We start from the raw sequence: 25,294 nt of genomic DNA on the forward strand, positions 1-25,294 counted from the left end.
TCATTCAGCAGTAGGGCAGGGGGTGGCTGGCACGGGCGGAAGGACAGTGCCCAGGAGGCCTTCTCCCTGCAGGGGGTGAGAACAGTTGAGGGCATGGAGACCAGCCGCTGGCAGTAGACACCCAGAACAGCTTCTCCAGGGAGGCTGGGACCAGGCTTCTCCTAAGTAGCCTCCCAGTGCCCGCCACCCCCACCCCTCCATCTTCCCCCGCTGGTCCTGGGGACCCAGCCCCACAGCTCGGTGCAGGACCACTCGCTGTAGGAGCCAGTGAGCTCTTTTAGACTGAGATGTGTAATGCTGCTGCTGTGTGTCCTGACCGGTGCCTACCCTCAAGTAACTCTTGGGCAAAGGAAGAGGAAGGTTGGATTGGTACCTCCGCCACCGGTGTACTTTAGACTGAGCCTGTAGGGGAGGGGGCACTGGCCATCTGATCGCCCTTCCTTTCTCCTGGTCCATTGTATCTTGGGTTCTACGTCTCTTTTATTTTCCTAGCACCTGAGTGATAAAGAACTGGGATTGTAAGTGCTGGCATTCTTGGAGGGCCAGTTAGACACAGGTTGGACCAGGAGGCCGGTTAGGAGACCACATGAGGCTGTTGGAAACCCTATCACTCGGTGTTTTCCCTGTCCTAAGGCTACATGTTTCCCCAGCCCCAAATTTCAGCAACCTTACAGAGTCAAAGAAAAAAGAGGAACTTGTTTATACAATTAAGTAGGGGACGTCTACGCATTAATAATAAATAAAGGGCTTATGGGAAAGGCTCAGTGACTGTGGGTATTGCTGGAAAGGTCTGTAGGAGTCAGGAGGAGAGGGGAAGCAGGGAAAGACAGACGCAAATATCATCCACTTCAGAAAAAGAGTGGGGAAGAACAGACATGAAGGAGTCAGGTGCACATGGAGAAAGGACCACAGAGAAGCCAGCTCCAGGGAGAGCAGTGATGGAGAAAGGGAGGTGGGCCCTAAAGTTTGTCTCGGAAGCCCAACTGCGGCCAAAGAGAAACACTGTCTCTTGTTTCTGATGCTCCTTTCCTTCTAGAGTTTACTGCCTCCCCCAGCCCCAGAAGGCTGTCTCCACTGGTCAGCTTCAGTCATTGGACAGGGCACCAGCAGCTGAGTGACACCACGTGCGCCTCGGTCCTGTGCTGCCCAGGGCAGGGCAGGCTTCAGCGCGGCCCTGGCCGCCATCTTTCCTAGTTCTCCCTGGCTCTAACTTCTCCCGTGAACTCAGCTCGTGCTTTCCCTGGGCTTTAGGTTGTGTTTGACTTTAGGACGGCCTGGAGGACTTTAGGATGGTCTTTTATTGACTTGTTTACGTAGGCTGGGCATAAGGTCTCCATTGATAGAGGAATGGGTCTAAAAGAAGTGGAAGGTGTCAGGAGAGGAGGGAGAATGGAATGCAGGAAGGAGGGTGGGACAGGGAGAGGAGAGGCCGCTGGGAAGTGCGCGGGAAGAGGCAAGGAGCCGAGCGGCAGCCTGTGAGGGCCACCTTGACAGAGACCAGAGGGTGGAGCTCCACTTCCAGGCACTAATTCCAGCTGCAGGAACCTAGCTCAAGCATACTTCTTTGGTCCCCTGGACCTTCCTTTTCCCAGGAAGACCTAGCCTAACCCAGGACCACCCGCGGCTCACAGGGAGGGGGTGGCCCTGCACTGTCCCCCCACCCCGCCTGACTAGCTCAGCCCCCCATCCTTGGAGAATCTGCAGCCCCCGACTGTGGGCCGGGTTTGAAGTAAGGTGGAGTCTCCTGGCGGTTTACCTGCTCCCATCGTTTTTTTAAACAAAACCTCCCCAGGCATCTTGAGATGTTGAGAGAGGGAGGTGTGTGGCTTTGCTCTGGGACACAAAAGAATGAGAGTCATGGAGGAACCAGAATACGGGACCTTCCAGGGAGGGCAGTGAGAGTGCCTCACCCCTGCATGTGCACACACGCACACTCTCTCTCACAAACACACGCGCGCGCACACACACAACGCAGACGAGAGGCTCACAAATACCAGACAGGCCTGTGGGGCAGAGCTGAAGGGAGGGGCGTTGGAGGCGGATGGGGGAGGCGGCCTCAGGGCTCACTGTGCGGGCCCTCCTCTGTGTCCGCGCTCACCGGGGGGAGGCCTCCGCTACCATTGAGCCGCTTGGCCCTGTAGGTCTCATAGTGGATGTTGTGTGTCACTTCCTTGAGGTCCTGCAGGTGGGTCCTGAGGGCACGGGTGAGAAGACATGGGGAGGAGGTTAGGGGCGGAAGAGCAGGAGCTGAGCCACCTCTGTGGGCCATGTCGAGAGACAGGACCCAGACGCCACATGGGACCTGCTCCAGAGAACCCAGGAACTCCTAGAGCCCCCTCTGCCTCGAGAGTGCCGCCCGAATCTGATTAGGTGGCCCCTGACCCCAAATAGTCAGCCTGCCGTGTGGGCGGGGAGTGGGAAACTTACCTAATGACAAAGTCTCGAAGCAGGGCAAACTCACAGTGGCTGAGGTTTTCCACTATGAAAAATAAAAAGAGGTGGTCATTTCATTAATGTAGTGCCCAGAAGGCGGACTTCTGCTTGGTCATGGAAGCTTTTTTTTTTTTTTTTTTTTTGCAGGTCTGGGGATGGAACCCAGGGTCATTAGACCTCTGAGCTACACGCCCTGCCCTGTTTTGAGACAGAGTCTCACAAAGTTGCGGAGGGCCTCACTAAGTAGCTGAGGCTGTCCACCAACTGCGATCCCCCCGTCTCAGCCTCCCGAATGCTGGGATTACAAGCGTGCGCCACCACGCCCGGGTCCATGGAAGCATTTTAAAAATTTTTTTTTAATGTGGAACATATTGAAAATGGCATACATTCAGACTACGTTTGGTACCCTCTCCCCGCACAACAATGAGTGTCCAGGTTAACCATGCTATATTTTTACAAATATTTGGATGTACCTCCTCCATTAATCAACCTCAGCCTTCTTCCTCTCCCATCCTTCCATTCTAGCTTTGCTGAGGTCTCCCCTCCATTGTCTGGAGTCCCTCTGGTATCCCTAATACTCCCTAGTTTGGACATATTAGAGAAAACATATGTCCCTTCTCTTTCTGTGCTTGGCTGATCTCACTTAACATAATGTTCTCCAGGTCTTTCCATCTTCTTGCAAATGACATGATTTTATTCTTCTTTATAGCCGAGTAGAATTCATGGAAGCATTTTATTTTATTTTATTTTTGGTGATACTGGGGATGGAACCCAGGGGCCTTCTACCTCCGGGCTACCCTCCCAGACCTATTTTATTTTATTTGGAAACAGGGTCTCTTAAGCCAGCTGGAGCTGGCTTTGAACCTGCGTGATCCTCCTGTCTCAGCCTCCCAAGCGCAGGGATTACAAGCGTGCGCCACCACGCCCGGCTTCATGGAAGCATTTTAAAGAGCGGGGAGAGGGCTGTGGGATTGTTATGCTTCTGGTACTGGGGATTGAACCCCGGGCAGTCTACCTCTGAGCTACACCCTCAGCCCTTTTTTTTTCTTTTTTTTTTTAATTTGAAACAGGGTTGCGGAGAACCTCACTAAATTCCTGAAGCTTCCCTCGAACCTGTGATCCTTCTATCCCAGGCTCCCAAGGACTGGGATTATGGACTATACATCACCATGCCTGGCAGGGACGGGTCATTTTGTAACCCTTCCAGTGCACTGGATTTTACTTTCCTTACTTCAGTGCACTCGCTTTTATTCATTGATCAAATTAATTTTTTTTTGTACTGGGAATAAAACACAGAGGCTTTCTACCTCTAAGACATCCCAGCCTGATTTTGTTTCTTTACTCAGAAACAGGGTCTCACAAGGTTGCTGAGAGCCTCACTACGTTGCCGAGGCTGGCTTTGAACCTATAATCCTCCTGTTTCAGCCTCCTAGGTTCTGGGATTACAAGCATGTGCCACCATGTCCAGCAATTAAAGAAATTTGTGTGTGTGTGTGTGTGTGTGTGTGTGTGTGTGTGTGATACTGGAGATTGAACTCAGAGGCATTCTGCCTCTGAGCTATACCCCCAGCCCTGTTTTTATTTACTTATTTATTTATTCATTTATTTATTTTTGCGGTACTGAGGGTGGAACCAAGGGGCATTCTACCTCCGAGCTACACGCCCAACCCTATTTTTTATTCTTTATTTTGAAACAGGGTATCAATGAGTTGGCAAAGGGCCTCACTAAGTAGCTGAGGCTGGCCGCCAACTGCAATCCTCCTGTCTCAGTCTCCCAAATGGCGGGATTACAAGCATGTGCCACCACACCCGGCTCCCAGCCCTATTTTATTTTATTTTTTTATTTTGAGACAAGGTCTCAGTACTTGCTGAGGTTGTCCTTGAACCTGAGATTCTTTTGTCTCAGCCTCCCAAGTACTGGGATTACAGGCATGCGCCACCACACCCAGCCTGAGCTGTCTTTAAAAGGTTATGTACAGCCAGGCATAGTGGCGCACACATGTGGTCCCAGCTACTTGGGGATGAGGATAAATGCAAGTCAACATAGATGGAGTACCTACTATTTGCAAACCATCTGCCAAGGATTGTGGGAACAGGAGTAAGATTGAAATGATAGGACTCAGCCGGGTATGACGGCACACACTTGTAATTCCAGTACTTGGGAGGATCTCAGGTTCGCAACCAACCTCAACTCCTTAGTGAGGCCCTCGGCAACTTAGTAAGACCCTGTTTCAAAATAAAGTCTAAGAGCCAGGCATGGTGGCACACGCTTGTAATCCCTGCACTTGGAAGGCAGAGACAGGAGGATCACGCAGGTTTGAAGCTAGCCGCTCTGGCTTAAGAGACCTGTTTCCAAATAAAAATATAAAAATAGGTCTGGGAGTGTAACCTGGAGGTAGAAGGGCTTCCAGGAACCCCAGTCCCACCAAAAAAAAAAAAAAAAAAATAGGGCAGGGGGTGTAGCTCAGAGGCCATTTGCCTCTGGGTTCCATCCCCAGACCTGCAAAAATACATACATACATACATACATACATACATACATACATACATACAATTTTTTTTTAAGTCTAAGAGCCGATGTGGTGGCACACATTTGTAATCCCAGCATTTGGGAGGCTGAGACAGGAGGATCACAGGTTCATGGCCAGCCTCAACTACTTAGTGAGGCCCTCTGCAACTTAGTGAGACCCTGTTTTGAAATAAAGAATAAAAAATTAGGCTGGGATATAACTTGGAGGTAGAATGTCCCTGGGTTCAATTCTCAGTACCAAAAAATAAAAAAATAAAAATAAAGTATAAAAAATCAGGCTGGTGGTATAGCCCACAGGTAGAATGCCCCTGGGCTCAATCCCCAGTACTAAGAAAAAAAAAAAGGACTAGGGATTTATCTCAGTGGTAGGGTGCTTGCCAAGCATGTGTGAGAGCCTGGGTTTAATCCCCCATACAACAAAAAATTTTTAAATTAAAATAAAATTTGCAACAATGAGCCCACTGGAAAACAAGAAACAATTCAAGATAATGGGATGAGCTTTGGTTCAGGAGCCAAAATATCTGAGTCTGAAATTCAAAAATCACCATTAAGCCGGGCGTGGTGGCGCACGCTTGTAATCCCCGCGCTTGGGTGATCTGAGAATGGATCACCTGCCCCATCCCACACAGAGTTATCATATTGAATGAGGTCATAGAAAGGGTTGTTTGAAAATCTTTAGAGCCAGGCGTAGTGGTGCACGCTTGTAATCCCCGCGCTTGGGAGGCTGAGACAGGAGGATCGCACAGGTTCGAAGCCAGCCTCAGCTACTTAGTGAGGCTCTAACTTAGTGAGACCCTGTTTCCAAATAAAGTATAAAAATAGGTCTGGGAGTATATCCTGGAGGTAGAAAAGCCCCTGGGTTCCACCCCAGTACCACACACACAAAAGAAAAGCTTCCAGGTCACACCCCCTCAGTCCCCTTTGTAACCAATGGAAACCGCAGAGGAGCGGTCTCAGCACTTTGTCAGACGGCACCCTCCTGAGCAGGGACACCTTCTCTGGTTGACCCCGTCTGTGGTCTGAGCTCAGGTGCCACATCAGGGCAGTGCCCCCGGGTCAGGTGCTGACTGGGTCTCCTCGCCTCGTACCCGTGAGTAGGGCCTTCCCAAGTCGACAGGAAGCGCCTCATGGGCAGGATCTGGCTGGCGTTCGTCGTTTACCATTTATCCCAGGACAGTGCCTCAACCCACAGATGCTTAATAAATAGCTGCTGGAGCCGGGCGTGGTGGCGCACACCTGCAATCCCAGCGACTTGGGAGGCTGAGACAGGAGGATCACAGGCTCAAGACCAGCCTCAGCAAAGTAGTGACACAGCAACCCAGCCAGACCCTGTTTCTAAACAAAGAGTAAAGAAGGCTGGGGGTATGCCTCGGAGGTAGAATACCCCCCATCCAATCCCCGGTACCCCCCCCCACACACACACACACAATGTCGCTGGACGCTTGATCAGCAGCCAGATCTTCCAGAAGATGGGTTAATTACCTTCGATGATCCCCCAGGGCGTCTTCCTGCCGAGCACTCGCTTGCCGTTCACCTGGTACTCCTTGTCACTACCCACCACGGCGAAAGGCATGCTCTCCTGCTGGACGGGGCAGAAACAAAGCAAACACCTGTGCCATCCTCCGCCGACCCGAACACCCCAGGGCAGGACCGCAAACGGTCTATCCGTGACCCACACGGTCCTGGCGCTCACTCGGCAGTCCTATTGCTGGCAAGAGCAAGGCTCTGTCCCTGGAGAAGAGCGCTGGCGGAGGAGTCCTGAGTTCAACTCGGGAAGCACTATCCCTTTACTGGAGAGCATCTTGTACATTTTATAGGCTTCGACATGCGTTTTGTTTGATTTGGAATGACTGAGCTGGCTGGGACCGAGAGAACCCCTCGGTTCTTTCCAGAGTTGCAGATACCTTCAGATGGTTTCCACAAACCCGCTGGGCGACGTCCTGGTCTACGGAAGCCTCACTGTGCGAGGCCCCTGCCCCACCAGGTGGGCTGTGTGTCTGCCAAGCGTCAGCTGTTTGCTCCCAAATGTATTTGCCTGATGTGAACAGAGTTACTGTCACTGGATCAATAACTGGCCAAGCGTTGCTTGGTGACATGGTTTAAGTCCTGAGAAGTACACCACTGGGCAGTTGTGTTGTACAAACATTATAGCGTGCACTTACACAAACGAAGATGGCTACATCGCAAGGTGATGTCATCACATGGAACCACTATCACATGTGGCCCTTTGTGGACCAAAACATGGGGCCGGGCGTGGTGGTGCATGTCTGTAACCATAGTGCTTGGAAGGCTGAGACAAGAGGATCACACAGGTTCGAAGCCAGCCTCAGCTACTTAGTGAGGCTCTCAGCAACTTAGATCCTATTTCCAAATAAAATATATTTATTTATTTATTTTTTTATTTTATTTTATTTTTTGCGGGTCTGGGGATGGAACACAGGGGCATTCGACCTCCAAGCTACACCCCCTGCCCTATTTTTTATTCTTTGTTTTGAGACAGGGTCTCACTAAGTTGCGGAGGGCCTCGCTAAGTAGCTGAGGCTGTCCACGAACCGTGATCCTCCAGTCTCAGCCTCCCGAATGCTGGGATTACAAGAGTGCGCCACCACGCCTGGCCCAAATAAAATATAGGTCTGGGAGTATAGCCCAGAGGTAGAAAAGCCCCTGGGTTCTACACCCAGTACCACACACACACACAAAAAAAATCCCAGACCAGATCCCAGGCGTCTACTGTAGAATCACAGATTTGTAGAAATGTTGAATTGCGAGGGACCCTGGAAATCACTTAGGCGGGTGGTGTCCAAGCAGGGCCACAGCAGGGTTCCTAGTGGATCCCAAGAGGGCGGCCTTGTGCCCTGTGTCACTAGCAGACTTAGCCAAGCAGCTCAGTTCTTATGTTTTGTGTTTTGGAGTTCTGGGGGGGAAAGCCTCTAAACCACTTGCCTAGTGGCCCCTGCAAGGGTGTGTGTGTGTGTGTGTGTGTGTGTGTTATCAGGGATTGAACTCAAGGGCATTCTACATCTGGGTCACCTTGGTACCTCCAAGCTACACCCCACCCTTCTTTATTTTGTATTTTATTTATTTATTTATTTATTTATTTATTTATTTATTTATTTATTTGTGGTGCTGGGGATGGAACCCAGGGGCCTTTTACCTCCATGCTACACCTCCAGACCTACTTTATATTTTATTTTGAAACAGAGTCTCGCTAAGTTGTTGAGAGCCTCACTAAGAAGCCAGGCTGGCTTCCACCCTGTGCGATCCTCTATCTCAGCCTCCCAAGTCCTGGGATTACAGGGGTGGCCACCACGCCCGGTTATTTTGTATCTCCAAACAGGGTCCAGGCAGCTGAGTCTCCCTACATTGCTGAGCTGTCCTTGAACCTGCAGTTCTCCTGTCTCAGTCTCCCAAGTATTGGGATGACAGGCGTGCGCCACCACACCCGGCCTGGTCCCTGCATTTTAGAGGGGAAACTGAGGCCGCGTCTGACTGGGGCACAGACTCCCCTGGGCCCCAGCCCAGTGTCTGCCTGGTGTCCTGCCACTCACCCTCTGACGTCACCAGCCAGGGGAAGACGCTCTTCTGTGGTCTGGGGATGGAAGGAAAAGCGGCTCCCTGGATGCTGGGGCCCTGTGGGGTTCAGGCCCGGCCAGGGCCACCCTCCTCCTCCTCCCCCGTCACTCTGGTCTGGCTCTGGCAAGGTGGCCTAGGGGTCTGGAGAGGGACACATCCGGGGCCTGAGGGGCGTCTTGGACGGACAGAGGCCCCGCACTCACCCTGATCTTGTCGTTTTCTGTTTTGTCCTCCAAATCCTCGTCAAACTCCTTCTGTGGGTAGAATTCGATGCCGTTCACGTCCAGCTCCTTGCGAACCTAGAGGCGGGTCCAGATGGAGGAGGGGTGTCCGTGAGCATGCTCACGTGTGAGGGGCAGGCAGAGAGAGGAAGCCGGCCTTGGAAAACTCCCGGCCATCTCTGAACTGAGGCCGGAAGAGCGGGAGTAAACCAAGGCGGATGCGGTTCCCACAGCCCACCCGAGGGGAGGGGCACCTCGGTCTCCGCACACCAGTGCGCGCATCTCAGGGACGGGCGGCGAGCTGGGCCAGTGCCCCTGGCCCGCGTGCTCTGCTCCTGTCTGCCAGGAAGAGGGGTGAGGCCCCACCCCAGCCTCCTCTATTCGCCTTCTTTCAGGCCAGCTTAGGTGCCACCTCCTCCAGGATGCCATCAGTGTTCTGATTGCAATTCCCTTCCTTCCTTCCTTGATTGTAATTTTCTTAAAGGCAGTAACTGTTTTTATATTCTTCTCATATGCCTTCTGTCCTATCCACCCCCCTCCCCAGGCATCGAGCACTAGGCTAGGCTCATAGAGATATTACTGAGGCTAGCGGGCTGTTGACTCATTAGTCCTTCAAGTGAGCTCAAGTCTAAGACCTATGTCCACGGTGACTCGGGCTCCCAGCTGTCTTTGCAGGCAGGATGGAGGCGGGAAGAAGGCAGCCTAGAGCTGCCTGGCTTCTCTTAGCTGTGGACCCCAGGTTGGGCTGGCCCAGGTGGAGAGCGGCCCGGGGGGAAAGCGGATGGGGGCTGAGAAATGGCCTGGCTCCAGGGAACGGAAAGGTGGGCTGGAGACAGGAAAGGCGACGGGGGCTCCTCACCCTCTGCTTGAACTCCGACTTCTCCTCCAGGGTCATGGTGTCGGCCTTGGCGATGACAGGGATGATGTTTACCACTTTGCTGAGGTGTTTCATGAACTCCAGGTCGAGGGGTCGCAAGCTGGGGCCCAGAGAAGGCGGAACGTCAGAGCGACCTGCCCCTCGGCCACCGCTGCCGCCAGGGCCCCTGGGAGGACTGGCTGCTCATCTTCTCTCTTGCCCTCCAGCTGCCCGGCCCCCTGCAGGCGTCCCCAGCACACGGCCCTCTCTCCATGCCCCTCAAATGCTCCGACACCTCTTCTGACTGGGGGATTGCTTTCTCCTGGAGCATCAGGGAGGGTCGTCCCCCTCCACCCACGCACGTCCTTGTGTTGTGGTTGCACAACTGTGTGTGCCTCCTCCCTGCCCCACAGTCCAGTGGGGGTCTTGCCCCTCCCCAGGTCGGAAGGCCTGGCCCTCCCACACCTGACTTTAGTTTGTGGGTCAAGCTCTAGAGAAAGATGGTGTGTGTGTGTGTGTGTGTGTGTGTGTGTACTACTAAGGGCTGAAGATTGAATCCAAAGACGTTCTACCTCTCAGCTAGACCTCCAGCCTTATTTTATTTTTTATTTTGAAACAGGGCCTCACTAAGTGGCTGAGGGTCTTGTGAAGCTGTTGAGACAGGCCCCGAAACCCGCAGTCCTCCTGTCTCCCAAGTACTGAGATTACGGGCATGCGCCGGCACACCCAGCTAAAGCTGAGCTTGCTGAGGTCCTGGGCCTCACCCCAAGGTGCCTGTTCTACATCCCCTTCCCAACACCGAACACCCAAGGCGTACTTGGTTCCTCCATGCCACGGAGCCTGCCTTGCTTTGCCGTCCCCAGGAAGTGAGCTCTGGACTGGGACTCGGGCACGTCCCCCCGCAGGAAGGCCGCGTGAGATACCAGTGGAGCCTCCGCCTCAGCCCGTGCCCACGCCTCCCGTCACGGCCCACCGCTCCTCACAGTCTGGGTCCCGCACGCTCGGCTACGGCCAGCCTCCGTCTCTAGACCCCAGGCTGGGCCGCCTTCCACACGCCTGTGGCTGGGTCCCACGTGCCGCCAAGATGCCAGCCTCTCGCTACCCATCCCCTCTTGCTGCCCTATGGCCCCGAGCCTCCCAGAGCAGCCATCTCTCTGTCCGACAAATGCGGAGCCCTCTGCGCACAGGTACCAAGTTCTCCCGGGACAGTGCCGCGGTCCTGGGACCCCGTGGGCACTGGTGACGGCAGCTTCGCCCTCCTGGAGGCAGGCCAGGCTTTCCTGCACGAAGTCTGGGGGATGTGGCCACGATCGCTCGGGGGCCCGTGGCCCGCCCGCGCCGAGTCGGGTACTGAGTGTCCGGCGGAGGCGGCCGGGGCGGTACGTACGAGTGCCCGGTGGGGGAGATGAAGTACAGGCAGCAGTGCACGCGCGTGTCCGGGATGCGCTTCTTCCTGGCGATGTTCACCTCCTCCTTGAGAAACTTCTCGTACTGTTCGTTGATGTATTTCTCAATGGGCTCCCAGCTGAGGGCGGGAGAGGCCACGGGACGCCTCAGGAGTGTCCCTCCTGCGTCTCTCCAGCCCCTGGACGTCCGCCCTGTGGGCAGAGTTCCCGCGCCAGGGCCCGGCCTCCGCCCCAGCTCTCAGGCGGCTCCCAGCCCGAGCGCACTCGCCGGCAGACGCTTACCAGTTCTCATTGTTGATCTGGTCTCCAAAGCCCGGGGTGTCGATGACAGTCAGCTTCATTTTGACACCACCTTCCTCTATTACTGGGGGATGAACAGAAAAGACATCAGAGAAGTCAGCCCCACAGCGCATCCCAGACCCCCGCGCTGCTAGCAGGCGAGACCCAGGCCCCTTTTCCTGCTGAACGGTTATTGGAAAAGTCAAGGTTGGGGTCTCCCTTACCTCAGTGCCTTTGAACGTGCTTTTCTCTGCACTAGACTGCTGTCTCTACTTCTTTGTTTTCGGATTTATTGATTTGTTATACTGGGAACTGAACCCAGGGATATGCTACCTCCAAGACATATCCCCAGCCCTTTTTTATTTTTAATAATACTAAAAGAACACAGCCGAGGGTCTCAGTGGATGAGGGTCTTGCTAAGTTACAGAGGCTGGCCTCAACCTGCAATCCTCCTATCTCAGCCTCCCAAGTATTGGCCTTACAGGTGTGCGTCAGCACGCCCAGCCCTACTTCTTTCTACTTCTAAGCCCTATCCATGCTTTATCATCCAGCTCAAGGCCCATTTCTTCCCACCCTAGGTCCCTGTCTCCTTCCTGGACCAGCAGTCTCAGGAACTGGTTGGTGGAGCCCAGGGCTTCGCTGTCTTGCGGGTGCCTGCCGTGTGCGGATCCCGGTGTTCCCATTCCTCCCCTTCCTGGCACAGGCCCCTCTGGACAGAGTCCAGGGGTCCGCCTGGCGCTCACCGTGCCCGATGGCTTTGATCTCCACCGTCTTGGGGATCTTCTCCTCCCGGTTCCAGCTGGAGGCCTTGCGGCTCACTTGGGATTTGAACAACGTGTTGACCAGCGTCGACTTGCCCAGTCCGCTCTGGCCTGCAGCGAGACAGGAGGAGGGAGCCGCGTGGGGACGGGCCGCAGCCCCCTCCCGAGCCTCGCGGCTCTCCAGGAGCTGAGAGAATCCCAGGTCTGTGACCCAGGCCAACATTCCAGTTACTAACCAGTGGACGGAGGGGCCCAGTGGGGCCTGAGACTGGCTTCTTGCTTACTGGAGGGGGCCTCGGGCTATGTCAGCTGGGGTCCACATCCTCTCCTTCCTGGGGCCCCAGGACCATTGGAACAGGGAGTAACCGCGGCATTCGCCTAACAGAGCAGGGGTTTGTTTTATTTTTGTAGTACTGGGTATGAAACCCAGGGGCGTTCTACCTCTGAGCCACACCCTCAGCCATACCTTCAGCCCTATTTTATTATTATTTTTTTCGGTACTGGAGATGAAACCCAGGGCCATTCTACCTCCGAGCTACATCCCAGTCCTATTTTTTATTCTTTATTTTGAAACAGGGTCTCACTGAGTTGCAGAGGGCCTCACTAAGTAGCTGAGGCTGGCCACGAACCACGATCCTCCGGTCTCAGCCTCCCGAATGCTGGGATTACAAGCCCGAGCCACCACGCCTGGCTTATTATTTTATTTTGAAACAGGGTCTCACTAAGTTTCAAAGGGCCTCACTAAGTTGCTGAGGCTGGCCCTGAACCTGCAATCCTCCTGTCTCAGCCTCCCAAGTACTGGGACTACAGGTGTGCGCCACCGCACCAGGCCCGGTTTGAAGCACCTTTGATAAGAGATGGTCAACCCATATTTAACATTCTAGGGTTGTTTGTTTAATTAACATATTTATTAATTAATTTGTGGTACTGGGGATTGGACCCAAGGACATTCTACCTATGAGCTACTCCCCGATGTACTTTATTTTTATTTTAAAACAGGATCTCACTAAGTTGCAGAGGGCCTCACTAAATTTCTCAGGCTGTCCTTGAACCTGCACTCCTCCTGTCTCAGCCTCCCAAGTACTGGGATTACAGGTGTGCGCCATCACACCCAGCCTAATTTGTTTATGTACTGTGGTACTGGGGATTGAGCCCAGTGGTTCTCTACTACAGAGCTACACTCCCAGCCCTATTTTTTATTCTTTATTTTGAAACAGAGTCTCGCTGAGTTGTGAAGGGCCTCACTAAGTAATAGCTGAGGCTGTCCTTTAAGCATGATCCTCCTGTCTCAGCCTTCCAAATGCTGGGATTACAAGCGTGCACCACCACGCCTGGCCCTATTTTTATTTTGAGACAGGACCTCACTAAGTTGCCCAGGCTGGCTTTGAACTTGCAATCCTCTTGCCTCAGCCTCCTGAATGGCTGAGATTACAGCCATGTGCTATTACACCCACGTCCGTTAAGTGTTGTTTGTTTTGTTTTGTTTTGTTTGCAGTACTGGGGATGGAACCCAGTATTTATTCTTGATTTTGAAACAGGGTCTCACTGGGAGGCAAAGGACCTCACTAAGTAGCTGAGGCTACTGCGATCCTCCTACCTCAGCCTCCCAAGTGCTGGGATTACAAGCGTGCACCACCACGCCCAGCTTTCATTAAGTGTTCCTAAGTGCCAAGTACCGGCCTAGGATTGGAAGGGGCGGACAGGGGCTCTCTCTGACAGCATCCTTATCTTCAAGGAGCTCTTTAGCGTGAGGGAGAACAAAACAGAAGCAGCGGGTTACAATATGTTGTGAGAAGTTTTGTGAAAGAGAGATCACCGGAAGGGCGTCGCCAAAGGAATCCAGTCCACTCTCTTGGGACCGAGGAAGACCGCAGAAGAAGCAACGAGGAGGAGGCAGACGCCTGAAAGACGACGCTGAAGGAGCGAGGAGCAGGAGGGGGGCTCAAGGCAGAAGGAAGAGCTTGTGCAAAGGCTCAGAGGCAGGAAAGAGACGTGCTGTGTGTGCAGGGAGACCGCGAGCGTGGGGAGAGCAGTGGGGGCAGGAGTGGCAAGACGCGAGGAGTCCAAGCCTCCCTGAGGCTGAAGGAGACTTAGTGAAGGGTTTTCAGTAGGGTGGGTGACTTGATGCTGGTGGGCAGTGGTTGGAGGGAGAAGAGCGAGCCGGGAGGGCTGGTGCCCCTCCAGGGCGGCCTGCGCCTGGCCCCCAGGGCCCAGGAGCCACTTGCTGCTGGGTTGTGTTATTTCGGTGTGTCTGCACAAGGACTGGACCCAGGGCCGTTTTATTTCAGAGCTATGCCTTCAGTCCTCTTTGTGTATAATTTTGAAACAGGGTCTAGCTAAGTTGCTGAGGCTAGCTTCAAACGTGTCATCCTCCTGTTTCAGCCTCCTAAGTACTAGGATTACAGGCACGTGTCACCATGCCCGGCCTGACTACTCCTTCTTGAGATAGGAAGTAATAAACCAGAAAGTAAGTCATCCATGTCGCCGAGCACACTGTTTAGCTCAGCTGATGTTTTTATCGCAAGACCGTCCACATGATTTACACTCTGGCCCAAGCTTCTTATCTGGCGGCAGGTCAGCCCCTGGAGCTAGGCGGGAGAAGGGGCAGGGCCTGATGATCGGTTAGAGGGTAAGGAAGGTGGGCAGGCGGATGCCCTGCAGCTCCCGCCTCAGCACAGTGAGTATCTCTTGGAGACACGCAAAGGTTACCTTCTATGACCCAGTGGTGCAACTCAGGACTGAAGATTGAAGCCAGGGGCATTGTACCTCCAAGCGACACCCTCAGTCCTATTTTATTTTTATTTTGAAACAGGGTCTCACTAGGTTGATGAGAGTCTCACTACTTGCTGAGGGTGTCCTCGAACTTGGGACTCTCCTGTCTCAGCCTCCCAAGTACTGAGATTACAGGCATGCACCACCCACCCCCAGCTCTCTCAAAGCATTAAGGCACTACAGAATATCAGAAATGCCCACCTTTCATCGGATCCTCCCATCAGCTCTTGGAGTTGGGAAGGACAACGATTCTCTCATGCCACACACCTAAACGCAGGCTCAACTGGGCTCCGAGCAGTAAAGAGGCTGCCTGTTTGCAACCCGCTAGGCCACGTATGCAAAGCTCTCACCCCTGGACCAGCCAGCCTTGGGAGCTAGGCAGCCCATCCTAGGGGAGAGAGGGGCTGCCCACCGCGAGGCCCCCGTGACCCCATGGCGTCCATACCAACGACCATGATGTTGAAGTCAAAGCCCGTCTTCATGGTCTTCTTGCGCATCTGATCGATGATGGTATCGATGCCGATGTAGCCCAGCAGGTTGGAGTTGATGCTGACGGGCTTCATGGGCACTGCCGGCTTAGGCCTGGGCTCAGGCAGCAGCTCTGACATGGCTGCGTCCGTCCTGGTCTCTGGGAGCCCTGCGAAGCCAGGGGGAAGCGGGAGAGCAGAGGTCACAGGGAAGACGCAGGATTTTTCTCTTGATACAGAAATAATAATGAACTGGGACTGGAAGGGACCTTGATATCGTCCAGTCCGGATACCTCCTTGCATAGATGAAGAGACAGGCCCAGGGTGGGAAGGACTTGCTGAGGAATGCATAGCAGATCACATGTGAAACCAGGGTTTGTGCACACCAGGGTTGGGCGTGACGGCACACACTTGTAATCCCAGGACTCTGGAGGCTGAGACAAGAGGAGCACAGGTTCGAGAACAGCCTCAACAATGTAGTGAGACCCTCAACAACCCAGCCAGACTCTGTTTCACAACAAAAACATAAAAAGGGCTGGGGTTGGAGGATGGAAGAAGAATGCCTCTAGGTTCAATCCCTGGTTCAAAAAAATAAAAGTCACCAGCACCAGGTTTTCCACTTGTGACATTACTTTTCTTTCTTTCCCTCCTTTTTTTTTTTTTGTTTTTTTTTTTGTTTTTCCCAGTCTCAGTAGCCAGTCAAAATTTATCTGGGCGTGGAGGCATATGACTATAATATCAGTCCTTGGGAGGCTAAGACAGAAATAGAACAGGTTCACGGGTAGCCTCAGCAAGTAGTAAGACTCCCAGCAACCTAACAGGGTCCTGTTCCAAAACAAAAATATACCAAGGGCTGGGGATGTAGCTCAGAGGTAGAATGCCTCAGGTTCAATCCCCGGTACCACCAAAGACATTATAATTGGAAGTTATCGCCACAGGGTATTGGAAAAAGTTTTCCGTTATCAATAGTCACACCTTGGGTAGACCTCATTGGCTAGAATACCGTCACCGCACACGGCACCTCACAGCTCCAAGCCCCTCATGTGTGTCGAGCCCAAGGGCGCCTCCGCCTTGGCACAACAGACATGCAGATGATTATTGTGCGTGGGGGGCCGTCCTGTGTCTTGTAACATGTTTATGGTTTGTTTCTGGTGCTGTGGATTGAGCCCAGAGGGGTTCTACCTCTGAACCACACCCCAAGCCCATTTTTATGCTTTATTTTGAAACTGTTTAAGTTGCAGAGGACCTTGTCAAGTTCCGAGGCTGGCTGTGGACCTGCAATCCTCCTGTCTCAGCCTCCCAAGCCGTGGCATGTGCCACGACGCCCAGCTTGTAGGATGTTTAGAGGTCTCTACTGATGCCAGTAGCGCCCCAGCTGTGACAACCAAAAACGCCTCTAGGCAATACCAAATGTTTCCTGGAGGGTAGCATCCCCCCGGCGGAGAGCCTCTGGTCTAGAAGACATCTCGGGCTACTCATGCTCGAGTCTTGCCTTGCCAATCAAAGGGCAAAGACACTTTAGGATCCTGCCACTGACCTCAGTTGCTTCGTGTGTGTGTGTGTGTGTGTGTGTGTGTGTGTGTGTGTGTGTGAGAGAGAGAGAGAGACAGACAGACAGACAGACAGACAGACACTGGGGATTGAACCCAGAGACATTCTACCTATGAGCTACACCTCCAGTTTGTTTGTTTGTTTGTTTGTTTGTTTATGGTACCGGGGGTTGAACCCAGGGGCACTCTACCTCTGAGTTACACCCTCAGCCTTATTTATTTATTTATTTATTTTTGAGGGTCTGGGGATGGAACCCAGGTACATTCAACCACAAGCTACACCCCTTGCCCTATTTTTTAATTTTAATTTTAATTTTTGGTGGTACTGGGGTTCCTGGAAACCCTTCTACCTCCGGGCTATACTCCAGACACCTATTTTTTATATTTTTTATTTGGAAACAGGGTCTCTTAAGGCAGCAAAGCTGGCTTCGAACGTGCGCGATCCTCCTGTCTCCACCTCCCAAGTGCGGGGATTACAAGCGCGCACCACCAGGCTCGGCTTTATTCTTTATTTTGAAACAGGGTCTCACTAAGTTGCACAGGGCCTCACTAAGTTGCTGAGGCTGGCCACAAACCTGTGATCATCCTTTCTCAGCCTCCCGAGCACTGGGATTCCAAGCGTGTGCCCCCAGGCCTGGCTAGCTGTAGTTTTGAGTTACAGGTCCAGCAGGGAGAGGATTCGAATGGTCATTTACCTAAGATGGCACAGGGTGCTCTTGGTGTGGTAGGCAGTTGAAAAAAGAGAGGCTGTGGGAACAGCCCTTCGGGGCAGGGGACAAAGTCTCCCCAGGTCTGTCAGAGTCACACACAAAAGGAATCCGTGGGTGTCCTCACCAGACCAGTCATCAGAGTAGAATACAGCGGCTCCATTTCCCAATCTATCCGATGGATGTGTGGGCCAAGGGGAAGGAGCCCGGCCCACTCCCGCCTGCTCTGTGGCACCAAGCGCCCTACCTTGCAGCCCCAGACCCTCTTGCCCCTTCCCCTTTCAGGTTCACCAGTTGCCTGTCTGTGGGGTGGGTGTCTGTGGGGGTGGCTGTGCAGAGGATGTCACTTGTGAAAGGAAGGTGCCCCTGACGTTCATTTCACAATGGTTTACTGGACTCGATGCTCTCTGGACCCTGCCTTCCAACTTGGCTATGCTAGAGTCCTGTGGTTCATGACTACCACCCTGAAAAGTCTCAGCCTTCCAGGAACCCCTGATGGAGCAGCAGACGGGCAGGAGAGAGGGGGAGTGCCTCCCTCCCCGCCTCCAAGCCCAGCCAGGCATCAGCCCCTGTACCCCACCACCTGCTCCTCCCAGCGGTACTGGCAAGACCCTCTCTCTCAATGGAAAGCTGTCCTTTCCCCTGACACTCCCGGGCCCAGCCAAATCTGACAAAGTCTGTGGGCCTCCCCGGGACCTGGCATGGCTCCCTCTGGCTTGCCAGGAAGCCATTGCCAGCCAGGTGGCTCCAGGCGGCAGCAAGATTGGCTGAGCCTGCGCCAGCTGACTCTCAGCCGCCTGGCGCTGCTCCTCCACCCCCGCACGTGCCTCACGCCCCCCAGCACACCTGCACAGGGGTGCTGGCGCCCCACTTCCCCTGCCCAGCTGTTCACACCGGCTGCCCCTTCCCATGTCCCTCCTGCAACCGCTAAACCCATCTGGTGTCTACAACGTGGACTGTGAGATCGATCCAGCTGGAGGGAGGGTCTCACTTTCCCTTTCCACACGGGGTGAACAAACCTTGTACTTATTTATGGGGGGAGTCTCAGAAAGCAGGTGCCTACACCATGGCCTGCTCGGCCCTGGCTGGCCAACTGCAGCATCCTAAGCACTCCCAAAGAAGAGACCCTGCTTGAGAAAGAGGGGGACCTGATTCCCAGACAACTTCGAGGGGCCGTGGCAGGCCTGCTGCCAGTCTGCTCAGGTGTTTCCTTCCTCTGGTGAGCACATATTAGCACCATTGTGTGAACTGCACAGAGCACCTGGGGGCGAGTCAGCCTCCCGAGCACACGCCAGTTACATGCCAGGCGCAGACGAACAGCCTTAGCCACAAGGACCGCAGACCCGCTGGGGGTCATCAGCCCCAGGCTCTGCTGGAGACCCTGTGATCTCCAGCTCCAGGCTAACTCCTACTTTCTCTCTTCCTCTGATGCAGATGCCCCTCTTCTGTGCTGCCTGGGCCCCCTGCGAGTGCGCTGCTACTCACTAGATATGGTTTTTATTCACTCATTTACCCCAGTCCATTCCATATGCTGGCAAAAGCAGGCCCACCTCAGCCAAGCCCTGCTCTAAAAGGCAAGGACACTTAAGTACCCCAGGCAAGGTCACTGCCTCCCCCAGGGCCCACTGTCTGGTGAGGCCGCCTGACGAGTACACCAGGACCTCTGGGGCATGGAGCGAGCGCTACCCCAGAGCTGGGTTCCCTACCTAGCTCCATTCTCTGCCCTACAGGCCCCCGGTCCCATCAGGCCAGCTTAGGTTGGTAGCCAGCTGGTCCAGGCTTGAATCCTGGCTGGGTGACTGCCTGGGCCTCAGTTTTCTCCTCTGAAAAATTGAGACAGATTGTGCCTTGCTAGGTTGCTGCAAAGGTTATACAAAATATGGACACACACACAAAAAGAAAGGAGCTCATGAGTGGAAGTTGGACCACCATGTCTTACTGCTCTAGTGCACCGGCACCCGTCAGCACTCGGCCATGGGGGAATGGACGGTGCAGGAATGAAAGCCCAGGGCAAGCCAGTGTCGCCGCAGAACCGCAACCTTCTCCTCCCTCAGATGCTCTCCCCGCAGAGCAGCTCCCCAGCCCGTCCAGCGGGAGGTGGGCAGTCCTGTTGAGAGCCTCTCCTCCCTCCACTGCGAGAGATTGGAGGGGGCTCCCCAGAGGTGGGGACAGCTCAGGACCGGGTCACAGCAGGATGCAGCTGGGGTATGCCACCTAGCTAGATGGTCCTGGGGGCCCCTCCTGAGCTCCTGGCTCTCCCAGGGCCCCGGGAGGACCTGTCTGTCTTCAGTGCCCCCTGCCAGGAGCCACCTGCTCCGGGGGGAGCTGTCCACCTGACTCAGCTCTGCCCACAGGAGCGGCTCTGTGGCAGGCCAGGACGTTAGTGCTTTCTTGTGCAGACAAAGCCGAATGAATGGCTTGGTCCTTGTCTGGCCCAGGGACCCCACCCCTCTTTGGGAAGGTGGCAGTGTAGATCCAGAATAGCTCCTACCTCCCTGAAAGACAGAGTACTGCCCCCCTTCCTCCCTTCCCAAACTAGAGGTCTTCCGCAGCCCCCAGCAGCCCTCAAGACCCCACCCCCACCCACAGAGGCAATTCCAGTCTCCCCAGCTCCAGGCCTGGGCCCTGGGAACCACGACAGATTCCTAACCGTCCCCATTCACTGGAGCAAAGGGCCCTGCCCCCTCCGCCCCCATCCCCGTCCTCGGGAGGCCAGCCGGTTCCCCTGGAGACCCCCAGCTGGTGCCAGGCTCAGCGTGTGGCCGCGTGGGGGAAGGGGCCGAAGTGTCAGCGCACAGGTCTCTGACAGGCTGGAGGTGGGACCTGTGAATGGGGTACATGTGTGTGCGCGGGGCTTTCTGCGGGAATGTGGGTCCCAGCTGCGTGTCTGGGTCGCCGTGTTCCTGTGCGTGCTTTCTACCCGAGACCGCACGTCCCGAGGTGTGTGCCGCCGTGTGCGCGCGTGTGCACGCATCTGTCACGGCGCGTGGGCTCCGGCGCCCCCCCCCAGCATCCCGGCCGCGCGGGGGGCGCAGCCTCCTCCGCCCGCGCCGTGGCCCGCCGGCCGCCCTACCTTTGGACATGAATCCTCCTTTGTCTCCGCTCCTCCGGGAGATGTCAGGGCGCGGGGCTGCCAGGCTGAGCGGGGCGCAGGCTCCCCCGGGCCTCGCCCCTCCGCGCTCTCCGCCCGCCCGGCCCCGCCGCGCCCCCCTGCGCCCCGCGCCCCCCGGGACCCCGGCTCGGCTCGGCTCGGCTCCCGCGACGCTGCCCGCCGCGCACGGATGCCGCCGCCGCCGCCGCCGCCGCCACGTGACCGCCGCGGCCCGCCCCCCGCACCCGGCCCGCACCCCGCCGGGCGGGGCAGGGATGCGGGGCGCTGACGGCGGCACGCGGGAGGGGCTCCGCGCTGCCCTGCGTGGGGCCGGCCTCCAGGCCCAGGCCCGGGCGATGAACCCCTGTAACCTGGGGCTAGTCAGGAGCTTCCCCAGGCCTCGATTTCCCCATCAGAAAAAGCCGTCCATGCATACAGGCAAAATCAATAGCGTATTGCAGCCGGGCGTGGTGGGCACGCTTGTCATCCCAGCATTGGGGAGGCTGAGACCGGAGGATCGCGGTTCGCGGACAGCCTCTGCTACTTAGTGAGGCCCTCTGCAACTCATGAGACCCGGTTTCAAAATAAAGAATAAAAAATAGGGCTGCGGGTGCCTCTCGGAGGTAGAATGCCCCTGGGTTCCATCCCCAGTACTGGAAAAAAAAAAAAAAGATTAATAGCGTGTTGGCAGACGGCAGGGCACCACCGAGATGACCGTGCCTGCCCTCAAAGGTTGGGGATCCAGTGCGGGGCACAGAAAGCTAGATGGCGTTTGCACTGAGCGAACACTGGCACCAATCTGGGGCGAGAGGTGAGGAGAGCGGGTGTGGAAAACTTAGGAGGGGGCCAAGATAAAAAAGGAAATGGAGGCGGGGAGAGGGAGAGCTGCCCTGGTGGGCCACCTGAGCGCTGGGCGGGGCTGCGGTCACGGTCACGCATGGTGCTACCCAGCTAAGAGGCTAGAGGAGTGGCCGTCTTGGAAGCCAGCTAAGGGCGCAGTAAGGGTGGCAGCTGTAAAGCTAAGCCACCAGCGCTGGTGAAGCGCTTCCAACACAGCGGAGTCCCAAGAGGCCGAGGGGTGGAGAAGGGGACAGAGAGGCAGGGGCGAGTACCCAGGGGCTCAGGAGTAGAGTGGGTGGCAGGCAGGAGATGCAGAGGGAGAGGGGGATCCCCACGTTGTTTGTTTGTTTGTTTGTTTGTTTTTGCTGTACTCAGGATGGAACCCAGGAGCATTCTACCTCCGAGCTACACCCCCAGCCCTATTTTTCACTTTGTATTTTGAAATAGGGTCTCGCTGAGTTGCAAAGAACCTTACTAACTAAGTAGCTGAGGCTGGTCGTGAACCGCGATCCTCCTGTCTCCGCCTCCCGAATGCTGGGATTACAAGCGTGCGCCCAGGTTTGTAATCAGTGCATAGAAGGTGGATGGTGTCTGTGGCTGAGAGAGAGATGGAGGAGGGCAGGAGTCTGTTGAAGAGTGGGCTGCCTCTGGACAGGCCAGGAGATGTCCAGGGCGGGGAGCCCCGCAGGCCTGTCCACACCTGCCTTTCAGGAGAGAGGGCTGGGCTGAAGGCAGAGGAGAGCTGAGGTCGCGTAGGGAGGAGGAAGGAGGAGGAAGGAGCCCGGGAGGAGGTGCCCAGGCTGAGCCGTGGGGAGATGAGAAGGGGCTGACCAGAGTCCAGTTCAGGCACTGGACCAGATGATTTCCAAGCCTCTTGGCTGACCCAGAGTCTCTGGGCCTTTGGAGCAGTGGGAATGAGGCTGCTGAAATCGAATTCTAGTCCCAGTCCGCTTACTGCCAGCCTGGGGATACATCTCAGTGGCAGAGCACTTGCCTAGCAGATAGAAGGCCCTGGTTCCATCCCCAGCACTGAAAAACAAAACAAAACGCAGTACCAATGAGCTTACTGCCACCAGCCCGCTTCGGCGGGACTTCAGGCACGCCACAGCCATCCTGTGCTCACCTGTCCCCAGCCCCGTGTGCATGAGCCTGGGTGCCAGCGCACTGGCCTAGTATACAGGAGCCCTGAGTTCCATCCCCAGCGCTACAAGAATAAAAATAACAAGTCTCCAAATTGCTTTCCAAGACTAAAGGACTGAGGTGCCAAGAAAGAAACATCTAGGTAAAACATCTTTTCAGCAACAGATAACCTCCTAAAGGCTTAGTGTGAATGGAGTTAGGACACGGGCAAATCACCACGTACTGAAATTAGTCTCATTTTCATGCGGGAGGCTGGCTTTTTTTTTTTTTTTTTGAGCAGGGTGGGGGGCAGTGGGGGGGATTGAACCCAGGGGCCCTCTACTACCTTTTTATTTTTTTTAGTACTAGGGGTTGAACTCAGAGGCATTCTGCCTCCAAGCTGCACCCTTAGTCCGATTTTTTTTTTTTCTATTTAGAAACAGTGTCTCACTAGGTTGCTGAGAGCCTCACTAAGATGCCAAGGCTGGCTTTGAACCTGTGATTCTCCTGTTTCAACCTCCCAAGTACTGGGATTACAAGTGTGTGCCATCATGCTCTGCTCCCACTACTTCTAAACTATACCCCTAACCCTTTTTTAACGTCTTTATTTTTTGTGTGGTACTGGGGGTTAAACCCAGGGGCTTTTCTACCTCCGGGCTACACTCCCAGACCTATTTTATACTTTATTTGGAAACAAGTTCTCACTAAGTTGCTGAGAGCCTCACTCAGTAGCTGAGGCTGGCTTCGAACCTGGCGGTCCTCCTGTCTCAGCCTCCCAAGCGCGGGGATGACAAGCGTGCGCCACCACACTGGCTTTTTTTTTTTAAAAAACTTTTTAATAGGGTCTCACTTTACGGAGGGTCTCACTAGGTTGCTGAGGCTGGCCTCAAACCCATAATTCTCCTGTCTCAGCCTCCCAAATCCTGGGATTACAGGCATGCACCACCGCGCCCAGCAGGAGGTTTGCTTTTAAAGATGGACTCACCTCTTGTTCACCTGAGTATTTTGGCTCTCCAAAGAACAAAGAGACAAGGGGAGATGCTTAAAGGAGGACTCAGCACAGTGGCTTCTGCACAAGTTACCCGGCAAACCTTCTTACCACTGGCTCTCCTCAGCCTGGCCTCTGACTGGCAGGCTGGGACCCAGCTCGGGGTAAACCTCCTCTCTTTGCTTCAGGGACCCCAGTTCCCTTTCCCACCACTCAATTCTGGCCCTCGTGTGCTCCCTCTCCCCTTTCCCAGCCCATCCAAGCATGCTCCATCCCCAGGCTCATACAGCCCTTGGCCCACAGCAGCTCCCTGCCAGGTCCCTGCATTTGTTTACCTGTGGCTTTCCTGGCCAGGTCCAGCGCAGCGGGCTCTGCTGTGACGCGGTCCTGGGCTGCGTCTGCGCTCCTTGGCATCCGTGGGCCGGTCACAATGTCTGATGTGGCCAGGTTACTGACGTTGTCCAGCTTGGTCTCACCCATGGCCGGGTCTGTGGTGACCAGCACAACTGAGCCCATGGCTGTGCCGAGCCTGCCTGAGTCCAAAGCAGGAGAACCCGCAGTTGTGCCCGGCTTGGCTCTATTTGCCCTCTCCAGTGCCAGGGCTGTGGCACCAATAGTCATGTCTGGCTTGGCTGTGTCTGCCGTAAGTGTGACTTTGCCTGGCTTCTCTGGGTCTATAGTCAAATCCAGGTTTCTGCCTGGCTTGGTTGTGCCTGCTTTAACCAAATTCATGGCCGCGCCTGGCTTGGTCGTGCCTGCCGTAGTCAAGTTCATGGCTTTGCCTGGCTTGGCTGTGCCTGCTGTCGACGAATCCATGGCTGTGCCCAGCCTGGCATCCAGAGCAGGGAACTCTGTGCCGGTCTCCAGTCTGGATATGTTTGGTGTGGCCAAATTGATAACCAAGCCAGGTCTGTTGGTGGCTAAATGCCTGGTTATGTCTGACCTCGTGGTGCCCACGGCAGCCTCATTCATAATGGGGCTGGCCCTTTGGAGACATGTTCGGGGCTTGGGGATACCCCTGGACCGGGACCTGCCTCTTCCTGGGGGTTTGATGTGCCCTTGGCCCCCCGGGCCAGGCTCTGCAAGGCATGCTGGATCCTGGGCAAGCTGGGATCGGAAAGGTAAAGCCAGGTAGGAGCCCACCAGGGGCTTCTCCACTGCCGACACCCTGCTGGGTGAGGGCAGACCTGGGTTCCCTGGGCCTTCAGAGTGGAGCCTGCCCTCTGGGGCTATAGTCCTGGGTGGTGGGCTTGGAGTGGACTGACTCCCTGCTCCATGGGTGGCTGCCTCCCTGCCCAGGGTGAGCAGCTCTTCCCACTGGGAAAGGTGGGGGTCCAAGGGCCTTCCTTGGCTGTTCTGACGGATAGTTAGGGAGATGGAGCTGAGCTTCCTGGACCCATGGCTGCTGGCAGGCAAGGGACTCAGGGCAGCCCCGGGGGCAATGCCCGTGTCCTGCTGGGGCACGCTCAGAGTCCTGGCTCTAAGGCCCGGTCTGCTGGAAGTCTGCGGGACATGGCTTTGGGGGAAGGCATCCAGGTGAACAGTCTTTCTGATGACAGGGATGAGGGGGGACACCCGTCCAGGGAGCCTGGAAGAGTGGCTGTGGCGCCCCAGCATATGGCTGCGAGAGAAGGAGGTCCCAGTGCCCGGGGTTCCGTGAGGCTGCATCTCTGGGGGAGCAGGTGCGAAGTCAAGGTTCAT

General features: G+C 55.2%; 1 protein-coding gene across 3 annotated transcripts; it reads right to left on the reverse strand.

Moving 5' to 3' along the window:
- SEPTIN3 (septin 3) lies at window positions 1-25,294 on the reverse strand (the record flags this gene model as incomplete). Of its 3 annotated transcripts, XM_080706517.1 has the most annotated exons (11): window positions 1-66; window positions 2,099-2,192; window positions 2,428-2,479; window positions 6,446-6,545; window positions 8,740-8,835; window positions 9,617-9,734; window positions 11,001-11,138; window positions 11,302-11,383; window positions 12,042-12,170; window positions 15,277-15,468; window positions 23,929-25,294. In XM_080706517.1, the coding sequence occupies 11 exons, from the start codon at window positions 25,292-25,294 to the stop codon at window positions 1-3; spliced, it is 2,433 nt and encodes an 810-aa protein (XP_080562643.1). The 3 variants fall into 3 exon arrangements, with proteins under 3 accessions (XP_080562643.1, XP_080562644.1, XP_080562645.1); XM_080706518.1 differs by lacking the exon at window positions 23,929-25,294 and having other exon boundaries at window positions 6,446-6,542; window positions 15,277-15,463; XM_080706519.1 differs by lacking the exons at window positions 12,042-12,170; window positions 23,929-25,294 and having other exon boundaries at window positions 15,277-15,463.

This window comes from Muscardinus avellanarius (genome assembly GCF_963383645.1).
Source record: "Muscardinus avellanarius genome assembly, chromosome: 11".
NCBI lineage: Eukaryota > Metazoa > Chordata > Mammalia > Rodentia > Gliridae > Muscardinus > Muscardinus avellanarius.